A 24,667-nucleotide genomic window follows, 5' to 3' on the forward strand; every position below is an offset into this window, starting at 1 on the left:
CAAACTTTCCTCTTAAGGCTTTTTGATTTTTGAGGCCAGCACTGAGCCCTGGGTCCCTGTTGTTTGTTTTGGTGCTCACAAAAAGCAGCTCTGGGCGTTCTCCAAGGCTCAGGCCAGGAAGAACTGCACCATTCCCATCTGCATCACCCACATAAAGCCCAAGGCAGCCTGAGGCTGGGGGAGGCCCAGCAGTGCCTAATGAGCCCAGAACAGAGCAGCAGCAGATCCTGCAGGAAGGCTGCACGTCTGGGCTGCCCACACACCAACTGCTCACAGCAGCACAGCCCCACAGCCCTTCTGAGAAACACAGGACACGCTGGTCCCACTGAGAACACCAGGACAGAACCCAGAGCAGAGGGGCTGGAAGGGACCTCTGGAGACCACCCAGGTCATCCTGCCAAGGCAGGGCCACCCGGGCTGGGTGGGACACTGAGAAGGAACTCTGTCCTGGGAGGGTGGCACAGGGTGCCAGAGCAGCTGGGGCTGCCCCTGCATCCCTGGCAGTGCCCCAGGCCAGGCTGGACAGAGCTTGGATCAAGCTGGGACAGTGCAAGGTGTCCCTGCCCACAGCACGGGCTGGGAGGAGCTTTAAGGTCCCTTCCCACCCAACCCACTCCATGGCTCTGCAGTTTGGAGACCCCCACCACTCTCCATGTGTTTGGACAGTCTGCCCAGCTGTTCCCACTGAAGCCCCCAGCCCCAGCCAGGTCCCCCAGACCACAGAGTTCTGCTCAGCTGTGCCAGCAGAAGAAAACCTCATCTGGCCCAGCTCCAAAATGAAGCCTCTCCTTCCCTGAATTTTACAGTAATTAAACCCAAACATTAATCCCCTGGAACATTCAATGTTCCACATCACCTGAGGCAGTATTTTTGCTGAAGCAATAACACTTTTTGTTTGCTGGCCCACGCCCAGCACTCCCCTCCACACCCACCAAGCTCCATCAGCACCAAGGAAAGGTCTCAGGACACACTTAGCAAAGATTTAATTGCCACTGATTTGCATCAGACACGGGCCAGCTCCTGCCTGAGCCCCAGCACAGGCTGGTCCTGCAGCACAGGGGGAAGGGCAGCCCAGGGTCTGAGCCTTACAGCCAGTGCTGGGCAGCTCACAGCCTGGGGCTTGTGGTTCTGGGGCTTGTTTGCATTAGGAAACTTCCTTAGGAGCCACCCAGGGCAGCTGGTGCTGGCCAAAGCAAAGCCCCACATGCACAGCAGGAACCCAGGACTGAGCTCTGGGTGTGGGTCCTGGGCTCAGGCACACAACAAATCAGTTTTGTTGACTGAAGCATCCCCAGGGAAAGCCCTGGGAGTGGGAATGCTTGCTGTGCCAAGAGCTGTGCCTTAGGAAGCAGGGGCAGAGCAGCTGGCCCAGCTGGGCAGGGTGAGATGCAGGAGACCCAGCAGCTGAGCCTTGGGACTGGGCTCAGCACCAGCACAAACTTGTCAGAGCCACCACAGAATTCCCCAGCAGTCCCAGCAATCCCTGGGATGTGACACAACAACCACAGTTCTGCTGGCACAGCAGCACCAATATCAGTATTGATACTGATCCACCTCCCCACTGGCCAGGGAGAGCTCCTGAGAACACATTTCAGTCAGGAAGAGCAGACCTGGTTCCTCTTTGTATCCCTTTGAATAGCAGGAGCAACATCTCATTTTGCCAAGAGCCTTCCAAAGACAGAACTGAAATAGTTTCATGCATCTAGCACAGAGAGAGGGAAATCTTCCAGCTCTTCCTTTCCTTCTTCCCCTCACCTGGCACCTCCAGCCTGTCATTTGCTGCAGCCCTGTCTCACCAGGAAGGGCTGAGCTCTGCCCCCACTCCCAGGAGAATCCTCTGTCCCAAACCCATCCCCTGCCACTCACTGGCACGTGCACTTCAAACAAACCAGAGCTCAGGCCATAACTGCTGTGATTTCCAAGCAGAGATCTCTGAGGCATTGGGGTGGCAGTGCACAATGCTGGCACCTCTTACTGCAGCCCCAGGCTGAGGCTCTGGGGACTGTCCCTGCACAGTAAGAGAGCTCCCATGGCAATGGCTCATGGATGCTGAGTGGCCAGAAGGGCTCACACAGAGCCTTCTGTGCCAGCCAGGGACACACAGTGACAAGATGCCCCGGGGTGGCACCTCCAGGGACATCTTGTCAGCCCCAGGATGAGATGGGATGAGCATGGAGGTTTAGGCACCCAGCCTGGGCTGGGGTGAAGTGGCAGGGTCTGCATGCTGACTCACATGTACTAGTTCACCTGGGTTGGAGAGCCGTTGTGGCTTCAGTCTGCAGGCCAGTCCCACTTGCATTATCTAAATCAGTTTGCAAACGGATAATTTAATCAAGGGTACTTCAGGTTTAGCCCAGGGACTGATCTAGACAAGTAGACTTCTAATCCAGACCTACTGTCCAAATCTGCACCTAATTTACACCCTCAAACAAGCCCAGGCCCTCCCCCTTTGGTTGATTTTACCTGATCAGAGTTCAGAGCAGGGTTTATCATCCTGAAGCATTAAAAGCTCCTTGTGCAAAAGGCAGAGCCCTCCAACAGACCCATCCAGGTCAGCCTGCCTAAGCCTTGCCTAAGCATGAACAAATCCACATCCAAAGGCCTGGCAGGCACAGGTCAGCAGGGACAGGCACATACCTTGTAGGCAATGCTGTTGAGAACCTTCATGGCCAGGTCAGACACATCAGGATAGGGGTCAGCAGCCAGGTGAAGGAGCACTCTCCAAATTTGGGTATAAACACTGTTGAAACTCACACCTAGAATCATAAGAAACACAACAAACCCCAAAGCCCTGCAGCACATGACAATCCATCAACTCCAATTCTTTGATCTGATGTGAGAAAATTCATTAGAACTCCAAACAACCCAGTGACATCTCAGGGAACATCAAGAGAGGAGCTCAAAAACATCCCACGTGGGCATATTGTCTCCCTTTTGCCTGTCTGTGAACTCTGCAAGGGCTTGTGAAATCGAAGTGGGAGGAAGCAAAACAAATAAAAGACTCTCTAAATCATCTCCAGTCCAACTCCTGCTTTTCCAGGCTCCTGAAGCAAATCACCTGGAAAGGCCAAGTGGATAATGCCTGGGATTCCTGATTTAAAGGTATAAACCCACACTCAGTGCCTAACACTGTTGTGGTATTTTTATTGAATTGTTCAGGGCTTTGTACACTCCACAAGTTTACTAAATGTTGAAAGCAAAGCTTTGGGATTGAGCCCTCAGGAACTCACTCTTTCCTATTGACATTTGTATCAATTCCTCCAACTTGTTATTTAATGAGCAGATCAGCTGTTCAGTATTTCAGCAGAAGGGACTGACAGATTCAAAGTACAAATCAAATTAATAAGCATTTGCAACAACAGACAAAATTCTGTGAACATTTTATTTGGCTGCTTTTGGGTGAGAAATTTGTTCCTGTGCCTCCGAGCCCTGATCGTGCAACGCCCTGGCTGGGGGTGCAGCCACTTGGACAATGTTAGAGTGGCTGCACCAACAACAAAAAACAGCTAAAATAGATTGAAGATGAGTCACAATCAGTGCTAAATGACAGATCAAGCTGTTACTGCTTTTCCTCCCGTGTTTCTGGAGGTATCTAAATATAAAGTTGGGAGGAAAGGGCCCCCAGCAGCTCCTCACCTGGCAGAGCTGAAGCCATCCCTGAAGCAGCAGAAAGGGCTGGGGCAGCTCTGAGCAGGGGCTGAGAGCAGCAGGAGGCTCCAGGAGCCTGCAGCTGCCCTGGGGGGCTCTGAAGGGGAACCCTCCTCTGCCCCAGCTCCTCCCCACTCACAGGGTCTCTCTCCCACCTGGCAAACAAAGGATGCTCCCAGTGGCTCCTGCTTCAATCTGCACCTGGAAACCTCCAAGGTTCATGAAGGGACCACCTGGACCATGCTGTTCATGGGCTGGGGGTGACCCAAGCAGATCCTGCAGCTGATGCCAACCCTCCCAAAGCCAGGGACAGGGTCTGACAAACCTGAGAATCCCACCTGGCCTTGGGGGCACTTGGGAGCCCATCCTGTGCCACCCCCTGCCATGGGCAGGGACACTCCCACTGTCCCAGGTTATTCCAGCCTGGCCTGGGACACTTCCAGGGATCCAGGGGCAGCCACAGCTTCTCTGGGCACCCTGTGCCACCCTCCCAGGGAAGAATTTCCCCCCAGTATCCCATGGAACCCTCTGGGAGTGGGAAGCCATTCCCTGTGTTCTTGTGTAAATCCCCTCTCCAGTTCTGTTGAAGCCCCTTTAGGACCTGGCAAGGCTGTAAAACCTCTAACAATGTAAATTGTAAAGACTGTAAACATATATTTATGTAATTTTGTCTAATATTTATGTAATACAGTAAAATTGCAAAGGCTGTAAATATATAACAATGTTAAATCCTGAAGCTTCTATTACCAAGGAAAGAAAAACTGGAAGAGGAAGGATAAAGAAGGAGAAGGGAGAGAGGCAAAGTGCTACAAGGTGTGGGAGGAAAAAAGGCTCAGCTGATGAAGCAGCAGCCAGGTAATGTCTGAGGTGTGCCCAGAGCTGTGCCCAGAGCTCTGCCTCCCACACTCCAGCCTGTTACATAAGGGCCAGTGGGAAATCTGCCTGCCTTCAGTTCTTTAAAGCCCTTGAAGGAGAGTAAAAGGAAAGGGAGAGGAGAAGAGTGAGGGGGGCACCCAGCTGATTTCCCAGGGGCTCTGAAAACCACCTCAATCACTGAGGAAGAAACCCAACGACATTTTTTATACATCTAAGAGTCAGGGAAAAACCAAATTTGAAGCAGAACTGTGGCAGTGCAATTCCCCCTTCACCTGGCAGCCTTTGAGGAGAACACAGGGAGTTTCTACAAAGGCACCTGGGCTCAGGGCTGCTGCTCCAGGGCTGCTCTTTCCTGCTGCCACCACCTCACTGCCAGTGCAGGACACACATCTGACAGTGCTGTCAGACCCTGAGCTCCAGTCCCTGGACAAAGAGCAGCAGGAGGAGCAGCAGCTCCACTGCACCTTTGGGACTCCAATGCCTGAGCTGTCCTGAGGTGCAGGGCAGGAGCTGGGCAGGGCTGGGCATTAATGGGAGCAGACAGCTCTGGAATTACTCACACCCACAGCCAGCCAGTCCAGTGCACCTTGCAGTGTGCACTCGTGTTTACAAAATGATCCCTGTCTGCTAAGAATGTCAAAAATAAATTGCCTGCCTTTCCCCCAGCTTGGTTTTGCCTGCACAGCTGAGGGTCAGTTGAGGGCCAGGCTCCTGCAGCTCCAGGGAGAGTCACAGTGCTCATGGCTTTATTTATTCCCTTGGATTTGCCAGGCTGGGACAGGGTTTTCCCCCAGTCCTCTGTAAAAATCACTGCAGTGATTTCAAGCCCTGACTTCCACAGATGGGGCAGCTCCACTTCCCACAGCAAAACCAGACCTGTGGCTGCTCCCTGCCAGTTCCCATTTCCACCCCCCCCGCCCAAATCCCTGGATTTTGCCCATTCCCAGGTACAGGAACTGATCAGCTCCTTCTCATTATCTCAGTGCATAACAAAGTAGGAGGCTCCCCTGCCCCAGCCCTCTCTGTTTCCTGCACCTCACTGTCCATCCACCTCCACCCCTCCTCATCCTCACTGGCACTGAGGCACATCCTGGCAAATGGCAAACAGTTCTCCTCCCCCAGCCTCTCCTGCTGGAAAAGACAACAATTCCCCAGCATTTCATCACTCCAAGATTTATTTTCCTCCTTCTTTGATCACTCCTTAAGATAATCTTTCCAGTGCAGCTCTCTGTAGGACAAAGGCTTTCATCGTGCACTCTGGGTATGAATAATCAGCCTGGAGCTATGCAAACCCCCATCTCAATTCCATCCTTTTTCCTATCTTAAAACTGAACATTTCCAGGACACCAAGATTAATGAGTGGCTGTGTGGAAAAGCAGCAAGGCTCAGCTTCCCTTCCAAAATGATGTCTTTGTTGACTAACCACAAACTGCCTCTTGCCAGCTGGAAAACTGGGCCAGAAATAAATGTCTCTCCTGGTACTGGCCTGTCTGGCCAAGGAGCAGCTGCCAGGGAACAGTGCTGGTGCATTTGGGGAGCCACAGTGGGGACATTTGGCCCACAGCTAGCTAAGGAATTGTTTGGAAAATGGGACAAGGAGGAATGGAGAGGCTCTCCTCGAGTTTTTGGGAAGAAGGGTGTTGGATATGCCTCAGTGCAGTGCAGAGACTGATCCAGAACAATCCCTTGCATGCCAAGTTCCAGAAACTGCTCAGATCTTTGTTCCTCTCTGGTATCAGCAGGTTGTGGCTGCTCCTGGATCCTGGCAGTGTCCCAGCCAGCCTGGGCAGGGCTGGAGCAGCCTGGGACAGTGGCAGTGTCCCTGTCACAGCAGGGGTGCCACTGGGTGGGCTTTAGGCTCCCTCCAACCCAAACCACTCTGGAATTCTGTGATCAGTGAATCAGCTCAGGGAATGCAGAGCTCAGAACACAAACTGTGGCTGAAAATTTCTCCTTTCATTCTTACAGACCAGATTTCTGCTACACTTGGAGTCTCCTCACAAGCCCCAAACATCTTTTTCATTGCTCTGGCTGTCTCAGGTGCCTGGCAGAGGCATCACTGCCCCATTTCCTCTTCCAGAAGAGCCAGAGCAGGGCACAGGATTCCTTCAATCACAGGGCTCTCTGGGCTGCCCCAGCTCCCCTGCAGCAGCAGCCTAAGGCACGTGGGGACATCAAGGAGTGGGGTGAGCCTGGGCTGCAGAGCTCTGGGGGTGGCTGGGGCACCTCTCCTGGGCAGCAGGAGACAGGGCTGGAGGATGCTGGTGCTTCAGAAGGAATGAGAAAAGCCTGGCTTGCAGCAGGCAAATGGGGAGGTGATGGGATTCTGTGCGAGTCATGAATTTTAAACACTTCTCTAAGCTCTGTGTTTCCAGCTGGGTCTGACTCTTTGATGGAACAGGAATGACGGAGGCCTTGGAGAGCTGCTCTCTCTTCCCAAGGTTCCCCTCCCCACCTGCAGCTCCTCTCCAGAGCCTTTTCCAGCAGTGCTCCACAGCTCTTGTGAGACACAGCAGCCATCAAGCACACACCAGGGGAAAGGGAAAACTCAGGTCCTAGCTCAAGATGGAGAGAAATTTCCTAACATCCCTGCCATGCTTCAGAAGATCCAGTGTCATTACTGATAATCAAAAGCAAATTAACTGATCAAGTTCCTAATGAACTCATGATTTTAAACTGCCACAGGGGCTCAGTAATTACAATCTCTGAATCTTTCAACTTGGGAGAGCCAAATCACCATTAATTCTCCTAGAAAACAGCAGAGAAAACGTTTCTTTGGTCAAGGCAGTTCCATCACCCAGGTGATTTCTCCCTGAGTTACTCTCTTAGCACTGATTTGTGAAAATATGGCTCCATTTACTGATTACAGAGGAAATACAGAGACTTCCCCAGCATTTCCCTGTGCATGCTGCTTTCCCTGGAAGGAGGCCATTCCAAAAGCCAGGTCCTTCTGCATGGTGCCTGTGATGTTGTGCCAGAATGGCTCAGACTGTTTGAAAAGCTACAGGTAGCTTCCAGCAAAGCTGTTGTGGCCCCCACATTCTCGTGCCTGAATTCCCAGCAGGACTGCAGTGAAGCTCAGGACTGGAGCCAAGAGCTGCCACTGCCATCCCTGCCCTGCAGGGACCCCGAGCCAGGATCCCAGCAGGCAGGGGGAGCCCAGGAGGGGCAGGAGGGGCTGTGCTCACTCACCTATGAGAGAGTTGAGTGAGGAGTAGGAGCTGACTCTCCTCATCTTGTCGATGGTCTCGAAGGACAGGATGTACTCCTCGTTCTCAGGGCTGCCCAGAGTGCTGCTGGCACTGCTGCTGGTGCTCAGGTTCCCAGGGGAGAAGGCCACGGAGCTGCCAGCTGCCAGCACACGACAGCAGAGGCTGCAGAGGGGCTGGTAGGGAACAATGCCCACCCAATGCCCACCCAGCCAGCAGCAGAGGGGCTGGCAGGGAACAATGCCCACCCAATGCCCACCCAATGCCCACCCAATGCCCATCCAGCCAGCAGCAGAGGGGTTGGCAGAGAACAATGCCCACCCAATGCCCACCCAATGCCCACCCAGCCAGCAGCAGAGGGGCTGGCAGGGAACAATGCCCTCCCAATGCCCACCCAGCCAGCAGCCCCCCTCTGAATCCTGCCCCAGGGAAGAAGATCCCTCACCCAGGGGCAGAGCCACCATTCCCCTTTTTAACCCTGAGTGATTAAACACACAACAAGCACAAGACCCAGTTAAAACCCCACTTATGCTTGGAAACTGGAGGGCACATTTTCACTCCCCAGACACTCAGAGAAATCAATGCTAATGACCAGAGAACTGCAGCTAATTGCCGCGAGCTCCGTCCCAGCCCTGAGAGGCGGGCAGTGAGCTGCAGTGCAGCCGCACCAGCTGCACCGAGGGCTCTGAGGGTGCCTTACTCTCCTCGTTGAGGCTGAGGTTCTGCAGGGACTTGTTGAGGCTCCTGGCGCTGGTGACGGCGCGGATGTTGCCGTAGGAGCTGACGGAGCGCAGGCGCGGCGTGCAGGGCGCGTCCCGCAGCGGGGCCAGGCTGCCCTCGGCCAGGCAGCACGGGGCGCTGAGGGCTGCAACAGAGAGCAGGGCTCTGCCCAGGGCCCGGCAGCGCCACAGAACGGCCCGGCAGCGCCAGAGAACTGCCCCAGGGCCCGGCAGCGCCAGAGAACGGCCCCAGGGCCCAGCAGTGCCACAGAACGGCCCCAGGGACAGCAGTGCCACAGAACTGCCCCAGGGACAGCAGTGCCACAGAACTGCCCGGCAGCGCCACAGAACTGCCCCACAGCGCCACAGCACTGCCCCACAGCGCCACAGAACTGCCCCAGGGCCCGGCAGTGCCACAGAACTGCCCCACAGCGCCACAGAACTGCCCCACAGCACTGCCCCAGGGCCCAGCAGCGCCACAGAATGGCCCGGCAGCGCCACAGAACTGCCCCAGGGCCCGGCAGCGCCACAGAACTGCCCCAGGGACAGCAGTGCCACAGAACTGCCCCACAGCGCCACAGAACTGCCCCACAGCACTGCCCCAGGGCCCCACAGCGCCACAGAACTGCCCCAGGGCCCGGCTGCAGGGGAGCACCACTGGTTCAGCAGCACGGGCAGTGCCCTGCCAGCAGCAAAGGGAACGAGGGGCAGCACGGAGCTGGTGCTTCTGCGGGGACTGCGGGACATCCCAGCCCTGCCAGAGCCCCCAGGGTCCTGCTGGCCCTGCCCTGCCCTGTGCCAGGACAGTCTGAGGAACCTGGGGACATCCCAGCCCTGCCCTGCCCTGTGCCAGGACAGTCTGAGGAACCTGGGGACATCCCAGCCCTGCCCTGCACTGTGCCAGGACAGTCTGAGGCATTTGGGGACATCCCAGCCCTGCCCTGCCCTGTGCCACCACAGTCTGAGGCACTTGGGGACATCCCAGCCCTGCCCTGCCCTGTGCCACCACAGTCTGAGGCACTTGGGGACATCCCAGCCCTGCTCTGCCCTGTGCCACCACAGTCTGAGGCAGTGCTGGCAGCTCCTCTCTGCTGCTGCTCATTAAATCCCCCCCTGGATTTTCTCATCACCAGGAGCTATGAAAATTCTGATTTCCTGACCAAATTTCAAGGCATGATATCAAGTCATATTTCACCCTGAGCAAATTTCCTGACCAAATTTCAGGCCTGATTTCCAGTCATATTCCAGCCTGAGCACACACAGTCCCATGGCCTCAGAAGAGCTGCTCTGTTTCCCTGCAGAGTGGCTGCTCTGTGCTGGGGGGTCAGTGCTTCCAGAGCATCCCACTTCAGGATTCTTCTGGATCAGGAAAAGCACTTTTATAAACTACATGCAGTGTTTATTTCCTGCAGCAAATGGGGAGGAGCTCATTTTCCAATATGATTCAGTTATTCAGAGGACAGGGAGACTGAACCACTCTGTGCAGAGACAGCACACCAAGACTCTCCTGTTACCCTTCAAGATTTCCACTGCTGTTTCCATCTGAAGAAAAGGTGAGGTTAGAGACAACTTCACCAGCACATTTCATTCCTCACATAAAGCCACAAACACAACAAAAGGGATGGGGCCACAGGCCCAGAGCAGAGTTCTTCCCTCCTTGTGTGGCCCCCACAGCAGCAGGGCTGGCTCATGGTGTGCTGAGCTCCCACCAGGACAACGTGACACTGAACCTTCAGTGGGATTGCAGAGGGGAAAAAGAAGAGACCCCTGGGCTGAAGGGAGTCTGTCTGAATGGGGCAGGAGGTTCCTGGTGAGCTACAGCCAGGGCTTAGGTGGAGACTCAGTGGAGGATGGCACAGGGCTGAACAGACAGCAGATCTCCCCTCCCTGGCACTCACATCTCACAACAGGGCTCTCTAATGAATCCCCACACATGATTGTGCTGGTGTGTGCTGGGAAAACTCCTTAAACAATTCCCAAGTACTTCCAGGCCCTTTATCCCTGCCCACCCAAAGCCAAGCCCCCACCTGGAGCAGCTGGAGAAGGGAGAGGATAATTCTTCTCCTCCTCTATGAACTGCAAGGCCACGGTGCAGAAGTTGCTCTCGTACTGAACCACCAGGTGACTCAGGGCCACCACCAGCTCCTGGGGAAAGAGAAACATCCCATGGTGACACAGCTGAGCAAACACTGACCAGCACTGTGGGGGTCACTGGGTGTCCATCCAGGGTGGGAACTCTCCCGAATTCAAGGGGTGAACTGCAGAAACCAGAGGACTCTGCCTCACCTTAATTCCTCCTTTTCTACCTGGACAGGTTTCCTCCCCTCTGAGCAGTGGGAGGTGCCCATGGACAGCTGGGGTTGGAATGAGATCAGCTTTGGTCCCTCCCACCCCAAACACCCTGGGGCTCTGTGGCTGGTTCTGCCCAAGTTTCTGAGACTGATGCAGGAGCCCTGAGCTCCCCCAGAGCCAGGGGCTGTGCCAGGGCTGGGGGTTCTCAGCCCCCTGTGGCACAGCTGGACCCTCCTGGCACTGCCCAGCCCTGCACTGAGCTCAGCCCCTCCTGGGAGCAGCAGACAGGAGACAGAGCTGGCTGTGGCTGCTGTCTCTGCTCAGGGACTGATCTCCCAAGGAGAGATTTATGAATCTCACAGAGCATTCAGTGTGACACGCAGCTCCCTCCTGAATTAAACTGATTAAATGTTGGAACCAGACAACAGAAATGAATCTTTGCCACGCCGGTGACAACTGCCAGGGTGTTGATGTTCCAGCAAAGTAAACACAAACATTAGGACACTTCAGAACAGCCCTCACAAACAATCCAGAACGTCAAAAACCATTTAATGTACTATTGATGTACGATGGTGCATCAGAAACTGGAACTCTCCCAAACCTGGAGCAGCCTGTGACCCATCCCTGGGGCTCCAAATGCAGGGAGAGCCTTTCACCCCAAATCTGGAGCAGCCTGTGACCCATCCCTGGGGCTCTAAATGCAGGGAGAGCCTTTCACCCCAAATCTGGAGCAGCCTGTGACCCATCCCTGGGGCTCTAAATGCAGGGAGAGCCTTCCACTGAACAGAGCTCAGTGCCAGAGCTCTCTCATTGTCTGCACAAACTGCACAGGAGGCACAGCCGAGCCCATCCCATCCCACCCTATCCCACCCCACCCCATCATCCCATCATCCCACCCCATCCCCACCCCACCCCCCCGTCCCCCCTGACCTTTCGGACCACGGGGCTGCCGTCGTGCAGGAGCTGTGCCAGCATCATGGCCACGTTGTGGTCGATGGTGGTCGAGTGGTCCGTGCGCTCGGCTGAGTTACCCACGAAGGTGCCCAGGGCAAAGACAGCAGCACAGCGAACCTGGGGGCACAGAGAGCCTGCTGCCCCCGTGCCCCTGTGCCCCCTGTACCAGCCCTACTGCCCCCTGTGCCCCCCTTGCTGCCCCCGTGCCCCTGTACCAGCCCTACTGCCCCCTGTGCCCCCCCTGCTGCCCCCGTGCCCCTGTGCCCCCTGTACCAGCCCTACTGCCCCCTGTGCCCCCCCTGCTGCCCCCGTGCCCCTGTGCCCCCTGTACCAGCCCTACTGCCCCCTGTGCCCCCCTTGCTGCCCCTGTGCCCCCTGTACCAGCCCTACTGCCCCCTGTGCCCCCCCTGCTGCCCCTGCTGCCCCCGTGCCCCTGTGCCCCCTGTACCAGCCCTACTGCCCCCTGTGCCCCCCCTGCTGCCCCCGTGCCCCCTTGTGCCCCCCTACTGCCCCCTGTACCCCCCTACTGCCCCCTGTACCCCCCTACTGCCCCCTGTACCCCCTGCTGCACGGGGTCACTCAGACCCCTGCCACAAATGCTAACATAAATGTTATGTGTGTAATGCTAAAATCACTCTGCTGTACACATACAGTCTTTATTTCTGCTACTAACAAAACTTAAACGTGGTAGTGGGATAGCTGATAAATAATTATACTTGGAATTAAACCGCCTGTTTAGTTAAAATAACATCCAATAAACTTATCATGAAACTGCTACTAATATATCAACACCTGCCATCTGAAGCAAGTGTGAACCAAGGCCCAAACTAAAGGTAATAATAAAACCAGACTGAAACCACAGCCAAAAACCACACATACTCTGAAAAATGGGCCCAAAAAGTAGCCATGCTAAACAGTTCCTGGAATATGTAAACTAATTTGTAGAAAAGTTTAAATATGCATAATAGTTTATGAATATACAACGGGCTGATGTAATAGAAAAGGTGTTTTAAAAGTAACTCCAAAAACAGTAGGTGTGCTCTTGGCTGAATGCCAAGCACCTGGCCATTAACCCTTTGCCTCCTATTGTCTTTTATTAAACTTGTTTAATTTTACCAAGAAAATAAACCTTGTTTCCCACACTGCTCAGAAAGTGGGGAGGATGTGGCCAGGACAAGAGGAGGAGGAGGATGCAGGAGTGGGACTGGATGTGGGGGAATTCATCTCCAGTCTGTGCACGTTAGCAGAGCTGTTTGGCAGCTCCCCTCTCCCGTGTGCTGGGCTCTGGCAGTCACTGCCAGCCCTGCACAGTCCCTCCTCTCCCGGGAGTGTCACAGAGCTACAACACAGCCAATTAAAGATGCATTTGCACAACGAGCAGGGGGAGAGGACTTTTCATACTTGGACAAAAAGACTGGAGGGTTTTTTTGCGAAACACGGTGAGTTTTGGGACTACATTTTTAACAGCTTCTGATGTGCCAGGAAGCAAAACCCGTGGCATTTCCTAAGGCAGTGCCCAGCTCCCAGGGCTCTGTGAGCCCCCCTGCATTCCCCTGGAGCTCCTCCCGTGGGGCATCTTGGATTCGAAGAAACAGCAGCGAGATCTTCCTCGGAAGCACAGACAAACACAAGGCTCTAGGAGAGCCCAGAGGTGGCTCTTACCTCCGGGATGGGGTCGGAGAGGAGGCTGTAGAGCTTCTCGTGGGCGCTGTCTCTCACCCCGCACCAGCGCGCCGAGTCGAAGTTGTGCCAGATGCGCCCCAGGCAAATGGCCACCCACTGCCGCAGGAGCGGGTGGGGATCGTTCAGCTGCTCCAGGCAGATAGCGATCAGGTTCCCCTGCAGGCAGGCTTCCTGCAGCACAAAGCAAGCCCTTTGTTCGGGAGGCAGCTCCCACCCTCCCCACACAGGGAGATTGCTGAAGGAGTCAGCAAGCCAGGAGAAAATGGTCATCGTGTGGTTCCTGATGGTTTGGTTACAGAATACCAAGAGTGAAGGGAAGGAAAGGCAGCTAGGGTTGGTGAAATAGTAGAGCATTAAAATGCTTTCTGTAATGCACTAAGCTTGGCTTTTCCTCTTTGGAAACACTCCTTGCACCTGTCAGAGCCCCGAGGTTTATGGCTCAGTGCACAAACCATTCCCAGCCATCAGGATCCCACTGGACAGGACCAGGAGCTCTTTCTGTGAAGGGACTCTTGTCCCTGTCCCCCACTCCAGTGCTGGGTACAGAACATCTGTTCCATCTCCAGGCCAATTCTCCTCTTAACCACACAGAAATAACAAAAACCAATGTCCTAGTTCTGGTTCCAAGTTGAGCCCTGGGCTCTGATGCAAGCCAGGACACTTGCAGCAAAGCAAAGCAAGAGGCAGAGCTGAGGAGGGGATGAGGGGCAGGCTGGGACCCACCTGGCCAGTGTTGTAGTTGTTGACAATCACAGCCAGGATGAAGGCTGTCATGGTCCTGTGCTCAGCCTGCAAACAGCACACACACTCAGGGTTACCTGCAGAGCAGGCAGGGAGCAGCTCCAGCCCAGCCTCAAACATGGCACAGTCCCAAGGGCAGCCCAGCTGGGTGCCATGCTAAAGAATGACAACTTTCCAGCCTGCTTCCCCTTCTTGGCATCAGCCCTGTTACACCCCAGACACTCCCCCAGCCTGGCCCTGCCCTGGGGGACCCCAACAGTCCCTGTGGGAGCCCAGCAGCCCAGAGGGAACTGCCAAAGCTGTGGAGCAATTCCCTGCTCCTGCAGCCACCCTGGAGCCCAGCTCCCACCCCAGACTCCACAGGGGTTTGTAAAGCCCTGCTTGGTGTGGCTCTACTGGGGGGGAGGCAGCCCCAGCCCCACCTGGCACCAGAACTGCTGCACATCTGCCAAAACAAGGCAAGCAAATAAATGTGACTTGTCCTTACTGGCATGTAAGGATCTGCCAGGACTGAGAGGAAATACTTGTGTCCATTGTCCTTCACCAGGTCAGCCTGGCATGACTGCAAAGAGACCAAGAAAAGCACAGTGAGAACCACAACACACTGATGGACAAACCTTTCATTTCTTAACCACTTCTCTCCAGCCTTGTTTTCATTTGAGATGCCACATAAAAGTCAAGACCTTCCTGGAGGCTGCAATCAGAGCAGGGAAGCCTCTGGCAGTCCCACAGTGCCCCAAAGAACAGGAATAGTGCAGGGGAAGAGGCAAGGAGCCATCCCTGTGCACACTGAGCCTCCCCTGCACATTTCTATCCCTGCTCCAGCCAGCCCAGACTGCAGAGCAGCCCTGGGAGCACAGGGCAGCTCCTGGGCTGGGCTCATGGGGCTCAGGGCTTTGCTGACACACCAGCTCAGCTCCAGGCTCATGTTCTGGGGTCACTCTGACAGGATCCACATGGAGAAAGTGAAAATGGAAGGGAGAAAACCCTGACTTGGCAACAGCTCCCTGTGGCACAGCTCTGCCAGAGACAGGATCATGCATTTTTCATTGGGAGGAGAAGGTGAAGGAGGGAACTAATTGCTGAAAGGGGAGGGGATGGCAAGGCAGAGATGCAAGAGAATATTTTAGTGCTGGAGAGAGTGAAGCTGCTGGTTTTGGCAGAGGGCCTGGATTGCTGCCAGGCTGCAGCTACAGAGGCTTCCCTGACCCCTGCCCTGCCCTGTCAGCACTTTCTGTTCCTCACCCAGATAAAATGACACAGAAATATCATATCCTGGCTGCTCAGCAGCAGAGGGGAGGCTGCCCAGGCCACTCTCCTGTGCTGCCTCTGCTGGCCTGGGGCTCACAGGAGGGAGGGATGGCCACAAAGCCAGACCTGAACCCTCCCTGCTGGGCTCCTGGGGCTGGCAGGGGAAGGCAGCAGCTCTGCCACCTCCTGCTCCTCCCAAACAAGCAGCTGCACTGTGAACAACACACAGCACAGCACAGCACAGCAGGCTGGGTGTGCATGCTCAGAACTAACAGAATATTCTGTCTGCAGGGAGCTGCTGCTGTCCCAGGTCAGCCTGAAAACAAGTCAGGCAAAGCCAGAGCATGGCAGGGAACATGTGAGGGGCAGGGAATCACAAGGGAGTCACACCTGAGCCCCTGGCACTCACCTGAGCCCCTGGCACTCACCTGAGCCCCTGGCACTCACCTGAGCCCTGCCACTCACCTGAGCCCCTGCCACTCACCTGAGCCCTGCCACTCACCTGAGCCCTGCCACTCACCTGAGCCCTGGCACTCACCTGAGCCCTGGCACTCACCTGAGCCCCTGCCACTCACCTGAGCCCTGGCACTCACCTGAGCCCCTGCCACTCACCTGAGCCCTGGCACTCACCTGAGCCCTGGCACTCACCTGAGCCCCTGCCACTCACCTGAGCCCTGCCACTCACCTGAGCCCCTGCCACTCACCTGAGCCCTGCCACTCACCTGAGCCCCTGCCACTCACCTGAGCCCCTGCCACTCACCTGAGCCCCTGCCACTCACCTGAGCCCTGGCACTCACCTGAGCCCCTGCCACTCACCTGAACCCCTGCCACTCACCTGAGGCCCTGGCACTCACCTGAGCCCCTGCCACTCACCTGAGCCTTGGCACTCACCTGAGCCCTGCCACTCACCTGAGCCCCTGGCACTCACCTGAACCCCTGCCACTCACCTGAGCCCCTGGCACTCACCTGAGCCCTGCCACTCACCTGAGCCCCTGCCACTCACCTGAGCCCCTGGCACTCACCTGAACCCCTGCCACTCACCTGAGCCCCTGCCACTCACCTGAGCCCCTGCCACTCACCTGAGCCCTGCCACTCACCTGGGGCTGAGGCCCAGCCTTGGGTGCACCACAAATGAGCTTTCCACAAGAGCTCCAAGATGAACAGTTTTCATTTTCTTTGCTTTCCCAAATCCTCTTAGGATGTTAATGAAAATATGGTTATAAACCTAAACCTGACAATGCTGGATCAGCAGCAGGAAAACCTTCACAAATTCAGTGCTGTGCTCCATACTGAAATGGAGATACAAAAATAACCCCCAAAGAGGGAAGATCCAACATCCACAGCAGTTCAGACACTCTACATGGACTTGTAATTGTGCCTGAATTAATGTGTGCACCTCTCCTAATAATTTCATAGTGCTCAACTGATGGCACCCACAAACTGAGTCACAGATACGACTCTACAAATTGATCTGCAATTACTTACCAGCTCCATTAATGATTTGAAAGGCCATCAAGCAGAGGCCTGGCTGAGGAGCACAAGCAGCAGGGCAGGAATACTCACACTGTCCACTGCCAGGATCTTGGCCCAGATGAACACGAGCAGAGGCCTCAGCTCACGGGCTGAGCTCTGGAGCAGCTTCAGCACATAGGGGAAAATGCCAACAGAGAGGGCCTGGAGGGACACAACAATCCCTGTCAGCAAAAGCCTGGGAGCAAAGCCCTGGGCAGCTCAGCCACTGGAAATCACCAGCTCTGTCCACTGGGTGCTCCACAGCCAGCTGCTGCTTCATCCTCAGCACTTTTAGCATCAAACAGCTCCATTTACAGCAGTGCTTTAAACTGCTCCTCTGTTTAATTCTTATTTATGCTCCACACTGTGCTGCCACTTTCCAAACTGCAGAATGCAGCTGCAGTCTGCTCAGAAGAGCTTGTAAAATCCAGACACCAAACAGATAAAGGAGGAGTGGAAAATGATGCAGCCAGTAAGCTGAAAGAACATATCATAAACACATATTCTTTTCTGGGCTATTTATTTTATATGACAAACCCTCTAACGTGCCCCAGATATTTCCTCCTGGTTTGTCCCTTACATTATTTCACACTTAACTACTCCCAAGGAGTTCCCTTTGTGCAGGAAATGAACACAGCATGAACACAGAGCTCTGCTCTGGGAGGGACACTGGCTCCATTTCCCACCCCCAAACCTGCTCATCTGGCACATCTGGGCACTCTCCTCCCCTCCCTCCCTCCCTCCCTCCCCAGCAGCTGTGTGCAGCCCAGAGCAGCTGCCACTCACCAGACTCACAGCCCAGGGCCCCAGGTCCAGGAACCTCCCCAGCAGGTCCAGAGCTCGCAGCCTGTGCACCTGGCTCAGCAGCACCTGCAGGCACAGGGAAACATTGCTGGGGTTGTGGTCCAGGGAAACACCCTATGGGGTCACTGTCCAGGGAAAAAACACCCCCTGGGGTCACTGTCCAGGGACAGCATTGCTGGGGTTATGGTCCAGGGAAACATTCCTGGGGTCACTGTCCAGGGAAAAAACACCCCCTGGGGTCACTGTCCAGGGACAGCATTGCTGGGGTTATGGTCCAGGGAAACATTCCTGGGGTCACTGTCCAGGGAAAACACCCCCTGGGGTCACTGTCCAGGGAAAACACCCTATGGGGTCACTGTCCAGGGAAAACACCCTATGGGGTCACTGTCCAGGGAAAAAACACCCCCTGGGGATATTGTCAGGGAAAACCCTCCCTGAGTCTGCAGGGCACAAACCCTGGAACCCAGGAATGCTCCTTTGTGGAGCTGCTCCAGACAGCAGGAAGGAAACTCTAAGGATTTCCCTAAGGATCCCCAAGGATTTCCCCAGGGATTTCCCTATGGATCCCCAGGGATTTCCCTATGGATCCCCAAGGATTTCCCTATGGATCCCCAGGGATTTCCCTATGGATCCCCAAGGATTTCCCTATGGATCCCCAAGGATTTCCCTATGGATCCCCAGGGATTTCCCTATGGATCCCCAGGGATTTCCCTATGGATCCCCAAGGATTTCCCCATGGATCCCCAAGGATTTCCCTATGGATCCCCAGGGATTTCTCTATGGATCCCCAGTATTTGCCCTATGGATCCCCAAGGATTTCCCTATGGATCCCAAAGGATTTCCCTATGGATCCCAGGGATTATCCCTATGGATCCCCAGGATTGTCCCCTTCCCTAATGGTCTCCCCAGTGAACTTTCCCTATGGATCCCCAAGGGATTTCCTATGGATGCCCCATGAATTCCCAGCTGTGCCTGCCGCCACCCGCTGGTGCTGGCTCCTGCAGCAGGACCCAGGGCAGTGGGCCCAGCTCCCAGCAGCTCAGGAGACAGGAAGGGGCTTTGCTCTCCCTGGGAAATCAATATCAGAGACTTACTTAAGAGGGAGCAAAAGGTCATGCTGGTCGTTAATAAAAATCTCATTAAAATGGAGTCTGACAGTGCTAATGAGGTGGTGCTTTACTGGCTTAGACCCACCCTGGTGTGAAATATAAACAGATAGACTTGCAGTTCTTAATCTCCTTAACAGATGTAAGATATTGGAATGCACCATGGTTTAATCCTCAGTTTAAATTGAGGAACATCCTTCAGCATGGAGCTCAGGCAAAGACACTCCTTGATTTACCTCCCCAATTCCATCCCCTCCTCAGTGTGTTTGCATGCTGCATATTGAAATTAGATTATTTTTCATGTTTAATATTGAAGAATAACTGAATTACTTGGCTGACATCCCCCATCCTGGGTGACTGGTACTGGATAGTGAGGAGCTGCAGGAAAGGCCCAGAAGAGAGCAGGGGCTGTGATAACTGCTATGGTTTCACTCTGAATATCAGAGCTCAGCTCTCAGGACAGCTCACAAGAGAGAGGATTTGGGTCATCCTGCCCTAGCTGGCACCAGCCCATTCCATCAGCCAGCCCAGGAGAACCAGGGGCAGCTGTTTGGGATGAAAGCAGGAGCAGAGAGCAGGGCAGGTGAGGCTGGAGCTGGCAGGGGCAGGAGGCACAGGCATGGCACAGCTGGGACCCTGCAGAGAAACCCAGCAACTCCAAACTCTGGCAGGAAAGGGAACTGACTGAAAGGCTGGTGAAGACAGAAACTCCCACAGGACATTCCCAGAGCAGTCAGTGTCTGATGGAAAAGCTCCATTTTCCACTGTCCCACCCAAACCAAGCCCTTGGGCTCACAGGATTTCCCATCCCCATCCCCACACAACAAGCTGAGCCCAGGCTGACACATCCCAGAGCCTGGGGTGGGCATGGGGGGCAGTGCACAAGCCTGTCCTTCTGCTGCAATGATGGGGTGCTGCTGTGGCACCCAGCACAGCCCTGGCTCACAGCCCTGGGCCAGCAGGAGCCCCAGATGGCACCTGGGGACACCCAGAGGTGACCTGGCAGGAGCAGGACACAGGGATCATTGCCATGGACTCCAGCAGGCAGCCCCTCCCAAAGGCAGGGCTGCAGAGATTGCAGGAGCCCTGCACACAGCAGGGAATCCCCAGAGGGACCAGGCTGGCTGTGCTCCTGCTCTCTGGTGCCTTCTCTCCCTGGGCTCTGCAAACAGGCCAAAGCCAGGCTGAACCTCCCTCCTTCCTGCCCTGGATCAGCTGGCCTTGGATCCTCTACCAGCCAATCTCACTCCACTGTACAATTAACATGCTATAATTATAACACAATTACACTGTCCCAGCTCAGTTTTGCTCCAAGCAGGAACACAGGTGACCTCTGAGTTCCACTGCAGTCCCACTCCTGCAGAGCCTGGAAACAGCTAAACCCTCCTGCTTCCATTGCTGTGACAGACAAACCACACATCTGCTTATCCAGCCCATCTCTCCAGGCTGGGGAGACTCAGGAAATTAAAATCTGCTCTTGCAGAGATGGATGGTGCCAGTCAGACCCAGCTGACAGGGAGGGGAGTCTCCTCACAGATCCCTGCACATTCCTCTGGAAGGAAGGCTTGACATGGTGCTGCTGCCAGAGCAGAGCCCTCGGGCACCTGGGCAGGGCTGGGGGTTGTGTCAGCACAAATCCAGGGACAGGGGGCAGCTGCAGCCCTGGCCCTGCCACAGAAATGCCATGCTCTGCTCCCCTGATTTCCTCTCCTGCAATCACCAGCCCTGTCTGTCTGAGCAGTGCCACAGATCCCTCCTGTCTGTGTGTTCTGCTGCAAGACTGCTGCCCCAGATGGAAGGGAACACCTCCCAGGCTGTACCAGGTGCATAAAGACATTTCCAAATTATTTACACTGCAGGAACTTCCACTTTCTGAGAAGGGGGAAGATAAAACTCTCTGCCTGGCAGAGCAGGGGCACAGAGGAGATGCCAGAGGAGGGACAGTGAAGATTTGCTGCTCTGGGAGAGGCAGCAGAGCCACACATGGACCAGGGCAGGGGCTTGGCTCAGCCAGAGCCACGGGATGGGGCAGGGAAAGCACTTTGGGTTCATTGTGTGGGTGTGGTGAACACACAACCAGAGAGAGAGGACCCTGGTATTTCAGTTCCCAGAGGCCAGAGGGTTGGCAGCTCCAGGCTGAGGAGGTAGGAGAGATATGGACAGGGGCAGGGAGAGACAGGGACACCCGTGGCACGGCCCAGCCCACCCCCATCCCCATCCCATCCCCATCCCACCCCCACCCCACCCCATCCTGTTATCCCACCTGCAGCACTATGGGCAGCTGCTCCATCCCCCTCCCATCCCCACCCCATCCTGTTATCCCACCTGCAGCACTATGGGCAGCTGCTCCATCCCCCTCCCCACCCCACCCCATCCTGTTATCCCACCTGCAGCACTATGGGCAGCTGCTCCATCCCCCTCCCCACCCCACCCCATCCCATCCCACCTGCAGCACTATGGGCAGCTGCTCCGGGGGGTTCCTGTTCTCCACGCCCATGGTCAGCCACACCTGGAAGGCCGTGAGCTGCTCTGCGAAGAAGGGGCTGTGCTGGGGGAGCAAGGGGGAGGCAGGCAGGGGTTACACACCTGGGAGGGACACCTGTGCTCTTCACTGCTCCTGAGCTGTGCTTTGTCACTGACACACCTCTGCCTGGGGATTTCTACGTGCACAGAAACCTCCCCAGGACCGAGCAGGGACACGTCCCTTTAAATGAGAGGGGAAAGGGAAGAGTGCAGAACCAGGAGAGGGGAGCCCAGAAGGGCTCAGGGAAGTGGGGCTGTCTCTCCCCAGTGCATCCATCTGCTCTGCAGAGGCTGCTCCACTCCCACAGCAGCAGCCACAGCCCACGAGCAGTGAAGATAAATCCCTCATGTCTGAGGAAATGGTGCAAGCTGGGGTGAGGATGCACTGACCACTGACCCTGAGCCTCACTGGGCTGCCAGCCCTGCCAGGCACAGAGGACAGGCTGGCAGTGGCCACAGTGGCCACAGTGGCCACAGGCTCTGTTCCTCCCCTGCTCCCTGGCCAGCACCTCCAGCAGGCTGGGATCTCCCTGCTGCACTCTGATGGCTCAATCTGCCTCCACTACATCAGAACACACAATAAATCACATTTGTCAGGCTTGAAAAGCACCTTGTGCCCCATTCCCAGCCTGCCTGAATCATCCCTGAGAATGAGCTGAGAATGGCCACCCTTCCTCACTGGCCTCCTGCCTGACCCCAGCCAGGCTCTGCCTCCTCCCACCCCACAACACTCAGAAATCTCCTCAATTTCAGCTCACTCCACAGAGAATGCCCAGCTGAGAGTTATCACCAATACAAAAGCCTCCAATGACATTGTTAGAGACTGAGAGTAAAAATGAACATAAACCAGGAGAAGAAAAACAATATTTTTTACATTCTAAAGCAGAGCACAGAGTGAGGAAGAGAAGGGGTGGGATGAAGGTCTCAGGGCACCCTGAGCACCCCCAGGCTGGCAGGAGCCCCCAGTTCCCCTCCTGCACTCAGGGCTGGACACAACCTGCAATTCCAGCCAGAAAACCTTTGCAAGTTTGGTAATGGAAATAAACTGCAGGAATGTTACTGAAAATTAGAGAGACATCAGGGTGGAACAAGCTTGTACAGTAATCATTACTTAAAGGTTTCACTTCATGAAATATCAAAGGAATATTAAAAAAAAACCATTCTGAATAAAGGAATTTAAGCTAAATATAATATTAAAAATGTTACTTTTCTGCTCTCTGAGATTAAATAAAACAGAAAAATCCCCAGTGACTCCTGCTAACAACACTGAGCTTAAGAGAACTCTCTGGACATACCCTCAAACTCTATTTTATATGGAAAAGAACTCAAAAAAGAGATAATTTTCACATTTAGACCTTTAATTTCCAAAGCTGTGCTGCATGTTGGCACCTTTGGCTCACAACACCTGGTGAAGAATGGTTTGGGTTGGAAGGGACCTCAAAGCCCATCCAGGCACCTCCACTGGCCCAGGGATGCAGGGGCAGCCACAGCTCCTCTGGGCACCCTGTGCCAGCATTGCCAGCCCAGCACAAACCCCCAGTGCCCCAGAGCAGTGAGATGGGAGCCAGAGGGGATGGAACTGGGCCCAGCACAGGCAACACTTACCCTGAAGGCAGTTCCCTCCTCAATAATGGTGGGAAGCTGGGAAAGGCAAATGTCAACAGCAAGGTCCCAGGCTTGCCTGGAGGAGGGGGAGAGAGGGAAGAGAAGCATTACAAGTTATCTGTAAGGAACAGCAAGGGAAACTGGAATTCTGTTCATCCAAGAATGTGCACAGTGCTGCCTGACTGCCTCAGAACATTCCCTGTTTCCTGGGAGAAATGGGGAAAACACCTGCAGGCATTTTCTGCAGCACTGGAGAATGTCAGCACACAGGGCCTGAGGTGTGTGCTGCTGTGCAGGAGAATCAGAGACAAGTGCTCTGGTTGGGGCTGCCCAAAAAGGCTTCTGTGGGTCACCCACTGCAGCAGCTGATGGAGATGCTGAGCTCCTCACAGTCACTTTAGGTAAGCAGCACTAATGCTGCTACAGAAATGCCCAAAGCAGCCTTTGGGGTCAGACCTCAAAGGGTTTAAGTGTTATCAGAAAGAACAAACAAAAAATTTAAAAAGAGATTTGAGTAGATTAAAATGAAATCTCTTTTTGATGCTCCTAAAAACAGGCTGCTGGAAACCACTGGAGCCACAGAGCCAACACTACCCACCCCTGCCAACCTCCTCAAGCTCCCAAAACAAACCCCCCCCCCTGTGAAACCTTCCCCTTCCTGCTCTGCACAACCAGGGGCTGCTCAATGTCAGCTGTGGAGGAGACTCTGCTCAAGCCAAACTCCTCAAGTGTTTCTCCAACCATTCCAAAGCAGCCCTGAAATGATTCCCCAGCCCTTCCAAACCACCCAAAATGCTGCTTCTGCTCTGTGGAAAACACAGATCCTCCCAGCCAACACCAGGTAAAGTAAAACTTCTTCCAACACTGGAACAGCTGCTCAGAGCCTCAGGTTACACACAGATTACACACAGGTTACACACAGGTTACACACTCCCTGTGCTGGCTGAACAGACAATGGCACTAAACACAGGTTACAATAATTACAACATTCAAACCAAGCCACAGATGAATAGGAAATGATTAAACCTGGAGGGTGGGGAGGGGAGGAGAAGGAAAACCTTGTCCCAGAGCTGGTGCCAGTGCCAGTGCTGGGGAGGAGCAGTGAGTGAGAGTTTTAACAGCCAGAGGGAATGGGGAAGGTGGGCATGCCTGAAGTGCCTCACACAAACAAGAGATAAATTTGGGAGCAGCAGAGAGGAGCTGCATCCCAGCAGGAACTGATGGAAGCCAAGGCAGGGATCAGCACCCCTGGCAGAGACTGCTGTGTGCAAAGGGCTCTGCAAGATCTGTCTGCACTGCATTTGGGACACCAAGGGACCAACATCCTTCTTCCCTCCCTCCTGTCTGTCCAACAACCCCACCCTGACAGGGTGGCACAGTGATGTATGCACTGCTGACAGCCTGTGAAACACCCCAGGCCTTCAGCTGACTTATCCTATGAAAGAAGGTGTTCAACAGGATTTTTTTTTAATAGTAACTTGAATTAATTGCACAAAATCAAAAGCTCTCCTAAGCAGGAAGATTGACTCAGTTTAAAAAAGTGATTTTTCTTATCAGGAATGGTCTGTGGAAGGAACCTCTCCTCAGCCCAGCACCCTTTCACTACACTAGGACTGTTTAATGTTTAATACTTGAATGTGAACTCATCAGCTGCTCTGTTCCCAGAGGTGCTGCAAAGTTTGGGCTTCAAGCAAAGAACAGAAGGCAGAGTCCAACCCCAGAACTGCCAGGCAAAGGAAAGCCC

At 54.6% G+C, this 24,667-nt stretch overlaps 1 protein-coding gene across 1 annotated transcript in view; it reads right to left on the reverse strand.

Moving 5' to 3' along the window:
* Positions 1-24,667, reverse strand: part of RPTOR (regulatory associated protein of MTOR complex 1) — a gene marked incomplete at its 5' end in the record, with an annotated part of 102,646 nt that overhangs the window by 31,643 nt on the left and 46,336 nt on the right. Inside the window, 12 exon segments of the mRNA XM_079323682.1 lie at positions 2,638-2,756; positions 7,717-7,875; positions 8,434-8,598; positions 10,480-10,597; positions 11,675-11,815; positions 13,361-13,552; positions 14,105-14,170; positions 14,610-14,684; positions 16,937-17,047; positions 17,672-17,755; positions 21,242-21,343; positions 22,924-22,999. Coding sequence (XP_079179808.1) covers positions 2,638-2,756; positions 7,717-7,875; positions 8,434-8,598; positions 10,480-10,597; positions 11,675-11,815; positions 13,361-13,552; positions 14,105-14,170; positions 14,610-14,684; positions 16,937-17,047; positions 17,672-17,755; positions 21,242-21,343; positions 22,924-22,999 — 1,408 coding nt within the window.

Source organism: Erithacus rubecula (genome assembly GCF_903797595.1).
Source record: "Erithacus rubecula genome assembly, chromosome: 20".
In the NCBI taxonomy this organism is placed as follows: Eukaryota; Metazoa; Chordata; class Aves; order Passeriformes; family Muscicapidae; genus Erithacus; species Erithacus rubecula.